Source organism: Mustela nivalis (assembly GCF_964662115.1).
Source record: "Mustela nivalis genome assembly, chromosome: 14".
In the NCBI taxonomy this organism is placed as follows: Eukaryota; Metazoa; Chordata; class Mammalia; order Carnivora; family Mustelidae; genus Mustela; species Mustela nivalis.
The window spans coordinates 91013735-91021897 of NC_139033.1; the positions used below are offsets into that span (position 1 = coordinate 91013735).

The 8163-nt window shown below is 50.1% G+C and overlaps 1 protein-coding gene across 10 annotated transcripts in view; it reads left to right on the top strand.

Moving 5' to 3' along the window:
• TPST2 (tyrosylprotein sulfotransferase 2) overlaps nucleotides 1-3546 on the top strand; it is a 51479-nt gene extending 47933 nt beyond the window's left edge. For all 10 annotated transcript variants that reach the window (XM_082699038.1, XM_082699033.1, XM_082699039.1 and 7 more), the window contains 2 exons: nucleotides 1302-1350; nucleotides 3044-3546. In XM_082699038.1, the coding sequence (XP_082555164.1) occupies nucleotides 1302-1343 (42 nt within the window). In that variant the 3' untranslated portion in view covers nucleotides 1344-1350; nucleotides 3044-3546. The remainder of the gene's footprint in view (nucleotides 1-1301; nucleotides 1351-3043) is intronic.
• The last annotated feature ends 4617 nt before the right edge of the window (nucleotides 3547-8163 follow it).

Consider the following 8163-nt stretch of genomic DNA (forward strand, 5'->3'; position numbering starts at 1 on the left):
TGCATGACGGCACGTGCATTCCACGGGCCCCTCTTTAGCCATCTGGAATAATCATCCTGAAACCCAAGAGATGGAAGAAAGTAAGCAAGCCAAACAGAGCAGCTTACACGTTAGAATTGCAGTGAATGCTGAAACAGAATCCTCATTTGAGGCACCAAACACACCCTCCTCCCTCTGCGCCCCATTCCAGATCTTTGCTGTTCCCTTTGCTGGGAATGTTTTTCTGGCCAGACCTTTGTGTGCTTCTCATTTGCATCTTTTAGATCTAGGATTATGGGGTGTTTCCTGACCCCAGCAACTGAGTTCTGATTCTCCGGACACCACCTGGATTTGTTTGCACAGTGACCCCCAGAGGTCATGTCAGACCCCACAGGTTAAGGGCTCGGTTCCAGAAGAATGCCGGCACCTTGGATGGCAGCCACTGTGGGGATCCCAGGTTACCCACACTTCTGCCCAGCCAACTAACATTTGGGGGTTCCTATGACTCCCTCCCACGTCGAGAATTTGCTAGAACAACTCACAGGACTCAGGAAAATACTACTTGCTAGATCAGTGGTTTATTATAAAGGGTATGACCCTGGAGCAGCCGTGAAGAGGTATACAGGGCAAGGTACAGGGTATAAGGGGTGTGGAGCTCCCAGGCCCTCTTCGGGCATACCACCCTCCGGAACTTCCTGTGTGCTCACCAGTCTGGAAGTTTTCTGAAGCTATTATGTAGGGGTTTCTATGGAGCATTCGTGAAGTAGGTATGGTTGATTAAATCATTGGTATTAACCTGCTTTCTAGCTCCTGTCCCCTCCCAGAGTCATGCTTTGGTCTTTCTAAGCCACCAGCGCCCATCCTGAAGCCAGACACCTGTCATCTCATTAACATACAAAAGCTGCTTGTTATCACTCCGGAGTTTCTAGGGTTTTAGGAGCTGTGTGCCAGGAACTGCGGGACAAAGAGCATATGTTTTATTTTTCATTATGCTACAGCTTAAATATCATCCCCTAATAGTGGCCTTTCCTGGACCCCGAAGTCACTCCTATCAGCCCATTATGTTGCCTGGAGGTAGAGGGGACATCATCTGCATATGTGTTTGTAAAGGCCCTTCCCGCTGGCATAGAAGCTGCAGAGTAGGACCAAGTTGGTCATGTTCACAGCACCCCCAGCACCTGGCCGGTAGTAGGTGTGCAGTAAATACCCTATGAGCAAGTACGTGCCTGCCCCCGTGATGTTGAGGCTCAGCCTCAGGGCAGTGAGATCCTGGCCCCCCAACCTGGCTGTGACCCCTTCCTCTGTGTGTTGTCTTCCTCCAGGTGAACCAGAACACCACCTCCTCCCACTTAGGAAGCTCATGATTTCCAGGTAGGCCTGCAGACTTCCCTTCTGTCCCCCCACCTCCCTGCCAATGCCTTCTAAGCCCAGGAGGGACTCTGCTGAAAAGCTTGCCCTTCCAGAGCCTCCCTGGGGAGGAGTATCCGGACACCAAGGTGGGCTGACCTAGCCCCAAGGGGGGTTTCCATGGCAACAAGCTGGGGAGCTATTTATAGAATCACAGCTTAGTCTCCTAGCTCTGGATCAGGTGGGGGCAGGGATCATTGCAGAACCAACCAGAAAAAGGTTTGTACTTTGGGGAGGGGGCACCAGGGACCCATGTGATGGGGAGGGGGAGTTCTAGACATTTTGGCACAGAATGTTGTCTGTTTATCCTGCTTCTATAAACAGAATCGAGTTGGCTCAAAGCAATTAATGTCCTAAGAAAAGCTCCAGGCAGGTCTGGTCTAAGAATAACCCCCAGGCCTTTGGACCAAGTGGTGCTCCTGGGTTACTCCTTTAACCCCAAGGAGGATCCCTGGGATGGCTGCTGACACAGAAGGAAGCTAGAACCCAGAGGGGGGCCGGTCTTGCCCAAGACCACACAGCCAGCACATGGCAGCATTTCCTCCTTCCCCGGGCATCTTTTTCCAGAGTTGGCTTTTGAGGAACAATTTGAAGGCATGTCTATCCACTCGTTAACTTGTGCAGTGGTAGGAGGACACGTTCTGACCTTGGGAAGTCAAAGATTTAGGAACCTACTTCAAATTGACCTTCTCCCAGCCTCCGTTTGTGACACCAGAGAAGGGGAATGGGGTCGGGGGCTGCACAGGCAGCCGAGAGAGGAAGTGAGCTGGACCAGGTGGGCGCCCGGGAATCCAGGAGGCCATGCGCCTGCACTGTGCATGTGGGCATGGAGTTAAGGCCCCAGGAAGTGAACTTCCTCTGTGTCCGTGACCCCACAGAGAGGTTACGAGCAACTCGCATGGGTGTTCTCCCTTTTGCTCTAGACTATGAAGAAGCTTCCAGCCTGGGCTCTATTTTTAGTCTCCCAATCTCATTTTTAAATAATCGGCATATTTTCTAGTTTCCTTCCTCCCTCCCCCTCCTTCCTTCCTGCCTGCCTTCCTTCCTTCCCTTTTTTTTTTTAATCCACTTTGCACCAGCCTCAGGCCCTTGCTTCTTCGGGGATCCCGTCTTGGGTGGTGCTGAGATCCCAGGGTTCTGCCCCATCCCCGAGGCAAGAAGCCTCCTATGGAAAGCCTCCTATCTCCATGAGCCTCCCTGACATCTCCCCTCGTTCTCATTCCGCAGATTCTTTAGCAGAATTTTGAACCTGCCTGCTGACAAAAGCCTGATATATTTCCCACTGTACTCCTTAAATGAGATACCATACACAGGGCACTTCAGCTTGTCCCTGGTAGTCAGCTGGCCTGAAACAAATGCCCATCCTTCGCTCCCCTCCAAAAACCCACTGGTGTTTATGATGTAATCATCGCCACTTTCCCTTCATAAGTAGAAAGAGTCTGTGTTTGAGGTCAGGTGGATACAGGCTGGGATGGATACAGGTTGGGATGCAGGTGAGAACCCCAAGAATGCTTTTAAATTTAAACTCTCTCTGGCCATCTGGGGTGCCCCGAAAACCCCATTCTGTGAATATGCACAAAGGCCATATGTTCCTAGTCACACATAATAGGAAACGTCTGTCTGACTTTGGGCCTAACACAGTTGTCTCCCTGTTCAGATCTCTGCAGATTGTTGCTGAGAGGAGCAGACACTTGGCATTCGAGTGGAAATCGGACCTCTAATCCAAGCATATTGCTTGCTATTAATCGCCCAAACAGGACCGCTACTGAGGAATGTATTTGCGTATGTTTGCAAAAGCTGCCTCACTGAAAACTTCCCTGGAGACTCTCTAGCTTTGGAAGCCCCCCCACCCACTCAGGGGCAGAGAGCGGAAGGTTGGGCGGTAGTCTGGCTTTTGAAACCTAGGTATTTTTTAATCTTTTCCCTCAAGAACTTTTTTTTAAAGAAATGGATTTGCCATTTTTCTTCATTTGCAGGACCGCCTTGGTGGCTTTGTTTGCAGGGACAAGGCCCACACCTGTGCCTCTCCTATTTGACCCTCACTTTTCAATTCAAAGAATCTATTTAAGAATTTAATATATGAGGTTTTCTTTGATTCTTCCTCAGTTTTACTCAGATTCCGAGAAAAAAAATTATTTGAATAAAGTGAACAGAGATTCATTTGTCTATGCTTGACTTTATGGAATGAACGGATTTATTTTTTCTCCATATTGGATTTTTGTTGGGTGGATTGATGACAGACGAACAAGGTTCCCATCTCGGGTGCTCATCAGGGCACCCTGAGTTCCTGTGTCAGGTCCCCTGAGGCTGCTTGCTAGAGGAACTCCCAGACAAACTACTGGACTCACAGTCAAGTTCATTACCATGAAAAGATGCAGATTGAAGTCTGCAAAAGAAAAAGGTGCACAGGGCTGGTACAGGGAGATTAGGCATAAACTTCAGGGATCCTCACCCAGTGGAGGCTTACAGGCACTCTTAATTCTACTGGTCACGACAGGCAACAAGCATTCCATCAGCAAAGCTTGCCTGAGCCTTGCTGTGTGGCGATTTATTGGACATCAGTTGTAGGCACGGGGCACCTGTATGACTGATCTCAATTACTCTGTCTCCGGCCCTGCAGAGGTCAAGTGATCTGGCCTGATCCCGGGCCCCACTATAAATCACATTGTTAGCATGGAGCATCAGGCCTGGTGTGGCCCAGGGTCCCTGGTATGCAAACTTTTTAGACAGGATATCCCAAGGGCTTAGAGATCCTCTCCCAAGAACTGGTAGAGGGTCATTGTTTGCTTTGGCACATGCAGGATGTGAATGGTACCAGCCTGCTAAGTTTGCTCTGTGGTCTGCAAATGCTGAGGGACCAGCAGGGCCCAGAGCAGTTTTATGTCTTTAAGGGTTAGAGTGTTTTATCCACAGTCCCTTGCTTCAAGGCTTTGAGAAGGCAAAGGCAAAAAAAAAGCCAGGCTTTTCAGTTTCCTAGTGGTTTGGAGCATAGATTTTGGAGTCAGGCCAACTTCCTGGCTGTGTGGTTACTGCCTGGGCCTGGGTGGTTGGAGCATCACGAGACTTTCCTGCATTTCTCTGTTGCATGGCCTTGTCCACGTGGTAAGCTGGGGCTTCCTGACGGCATGGTGGTTGGAGGCCAGCCAGACTTCTTCAGTGGTGGCTGGCTTCTCCCAGAGCAGGTGTTGCCGGAGGCTGGAAGCAACAGAAGAGCCAGTCCATTGAGGGATGTGCCTGGCCCAGAGTCACTGCCACTGATTTTGTCCTAGGCCTAGGGCACCTGCCCACCACGTTCAAGAGAATAGAGAAGTTCCCCCTCTTGGAGGTGGAGCGGCAAAGTCACAACGCAGAAGTCCAGGTGGGTGAGGGAGGTCGTTGTGGCCGTCTTGGGACAGCATAGCTGGCCACGGCCATCATCCAAGCCAGTTTCTCGCATCCTGTGAGGTTGTCGAATAATGTCGGAATTCCTCAGATTATGAGATTTCTCTCTGGGAAATGCGACGTTAGCCAAATGTTCCCTTTCTTCAGTAGGTACAGACTAAAGACCTCTCTTTCCTTTACTGTTGAAAGCACCGTGATTCTAGATCCCCAAAAGGCTCAGTTGTCCAGAAACCCAGGCGTTTTTGGTTGCCCACACTTTGCCTTGGGAGCAGGGACAGTTCTTCCCATGGAGGGAGCTATTCCAGGCCTCCCGAAGCCCCACATCTGGGCTGAGAACCAAGAACACATCTCTTAACCCCCGTCCTCATTCTCTCTTCTCAGGGAACACTTTTGAGGACAATGAACAAAGAATCCCATTCCTCCACCCACTGGGGCACTCTTAATTCCTGACCAAGTGCTCCTGACCAAGTGCCCTCCACCAGCTTAAACCCATTCACAAGTGTGGATTATTCTGATCTGACCTTGTTTCCATGGTAACAGTTGGTATTTTTAATGGGCTGTTGTATTGCCTTCTTGTTTCAAAATAATGATAGATTCCTATGAGGTTGCAAAGGTACAACCCAGGATCCCGTGGATCCTTCACACAGCTTCCCCCAGCTCTGACATCTTGGACCAACTGTTGTGTCCTATAAGAACCAGGAAACTGACCATAATGCAGCGCTCTTAACTAGCCCACAGACCACAGGCCTGGTTGCATTTTCACCATTTTGTGCATAGGCGTGACTGTATGTGTGTTCTCAGAGTTCTGTCCCCTTTCAGTGGCAGACCCTTCCAAATGCTCCCCACCCCTGCATGTGCACACACAAAGTCACATGCAAAAGCTTAATCTAAGATACATAAATGGTGTGTCTGAGGGGAAGAACATCCCCATCCCAAGCTCTGGTAACTTCCCTTTGAAGCCCTTACTCATGGTCAAGGTCTTGCACTGATGTACCTGGTGATTTGATTCAGGTTGGTCTTACTGGATTCAATTCGGTCTTACTGGTCCATACACTATATGAATGCAAGAACCATTATTCCCCATGGCCCCCCATTTACCACCCCGCACCCCGCCCCGGCCAGGCCTAGCCCGTCATAGGCTGGGAGAGCCAGTGGCCAAGCGCCCCCCAATAATCCTCACCTCCAGGGACTCAAGCCCCTTTTGTATGCTGTCCTTTTCCACTGAACAGGGATAGGGTTCTGGGTTAATACAGGTTTCATGGTTAAATCTGAGTTTCAGATAAAACAGTAATTTTTCAGTCTTTTACAATATTTCATGGAACATACACTAAAAACTTATTTGGTGTTATGTGAAACTCCAGTTTAACTGGGAATCCTGTATTTTTTGCTTGCTAAGTCTGACAGGCCTCAATAGGGCTGGCCATGTAACTGAGAGGATACTAAGGACACAGCAGTGTGTGACTTCCTTTGTTGTGGCTTCAACCTTGTTCCTCTTTTTTTTTGAGAGAGAGAAATGTGTGTGTGCGCATGAGCAGGCTACGGGCAGAGGCAGAGGGAGAGGGAGAGAAAGAATCTTAAGCTGACAGCCACCCCCCCAACAGCGAGGAGCCTGAAACGGAGCTCGATCCCACGACCCTGGGATCATGACCTGAGCTGAAGCCAAGAGTCGGATGCTTAACTGGCTGAGACACCCAGGTGCCCCTGCCTTGCTTCTCCCTTAGTCACTCATGCTCAGGCAACTCCAGTCATATGTCATGAGGACACTTGGCAGCCAGAAGTAGAGGTTCACATGGCACGTTCCGGAGGTCTCCTGCCAACAGCCAGCACAAGCCTGCCCCACTGTCTGAGCGAATCGCCTCGGAGGTGGATCAGCCAGCTTTGGTGGAGCCTACAGGGAACCGCAGTCCTAGCTGACCTCTCGACCACAACCCCCAGAGAGATCCCAAGTTTTGTAGCAGCACCTGAGTCAGGCAGCTAAGCCACTCTTGAATTCCTGCCCACAGAGACCATATGAGATCACACTCACTGTTGCCCTAAGCCGCAAAGTCTGGAGGTACTATAGTACATTGCGATAGGTCATGCAGAGGAGCAAAGGAAATATTTGTGAATGAGCGAAGGAACCAGTGAATGAATGAGTGATGAAGGCTGAGGTTCCTCCCCTCCCCCATGCGCTCATGAGTGTGCTCACCCTGCAGATGACTCCCAGGCCTGTGGATCCTTGGGTGCCGGAATAGTCTTCACAAATCTTGAGAGATAAGTAAGGTATCAACCATCTGTACGAAACATTTCAAGGGAAACCAGATTTGCTAATCTCAGCTCATCTGGATTGCCAGTCCTCCCCAGTTCAGGACACACTCTATATTTTTGTGACAAAATCTGAACTAAGAATAACCCATGTGCAACTGTATAATGTCACTGTCCTAGAAAAGGTACTTGTGCGAGACTTTAAATATATCAGCCCTGAAATGCTACTGGTGGATTGTTTCTATGGTACCAACCTATTTAAAGTTGTAACTAAGGAAGGATTCCACCCCCCCACCCCCCCGCCCAATCAATCTTTGGAAGGCAGTATGGAAACAGGACGTTAGGGCATATAGGCTGTGGAAGGGGGTGATGAGGGCCATGGACTTGGGAAACATAAACTCCTGGAGAAGTTTGCAGAATCCAAGAGCTGATGTGTGCACGGGGTTGGTGCCTGCAACCTCGAACAGACAGGCCTCACCCTCTATGTAGTAGCTCGGGTAAGTTGGCAGAAATGGTGTGGGTGCCCCAGGCATGGGGCAGCAAAGGGAGCACCTATCTGGACATCTGAGCTCCTGGGTTTCAGGCCTGGCTCTGACCTTCAACCCGCTGGGTAGCCTGTGCATGCCCCTTGTGGCACGGCCCCCTCCACTGTTTCGTGTGACAAGTGTCCAGGGCCCTATCAGGCTCCTGCTGAGGAGCCTTGTTGCCTGGCAACCCTTCTGGGAGTGTTACATGCCTGAGCACCTCATTGGGAATCTAGACACGGGCCTGGGTGTCCCCCAGTCCCAAAGCAAGGTGTTTTTGGGAGGCAATGGCCGAAGATCGTGATGTACAGATATGAAATCAGGCATCTACCTCTCTGGTTGCCTCTCCCCTTGCTCAAAGAAGGAGACCGAGCCTTTGAACCCAGAGACCTGAGAAACCACTGATGTTTGAGGCTGAGAGCTCTCCCATGCAGAGGTGTGAGGTTGGGTCTTTCAAATGTAAACAGCCATAATCATTTACTAAGCTCTTACTAGTCGTACTATGGCCCTATGGCCGGCATCTGTAGATCCATTCCTCAGCCACCCCCTCTCCCTTTTAGAGAACTACTGTCATAATCCCCATTTTGCAGGTGGAGAAACTGAGGTGCAGTGAGGTGAAGCTACCTAC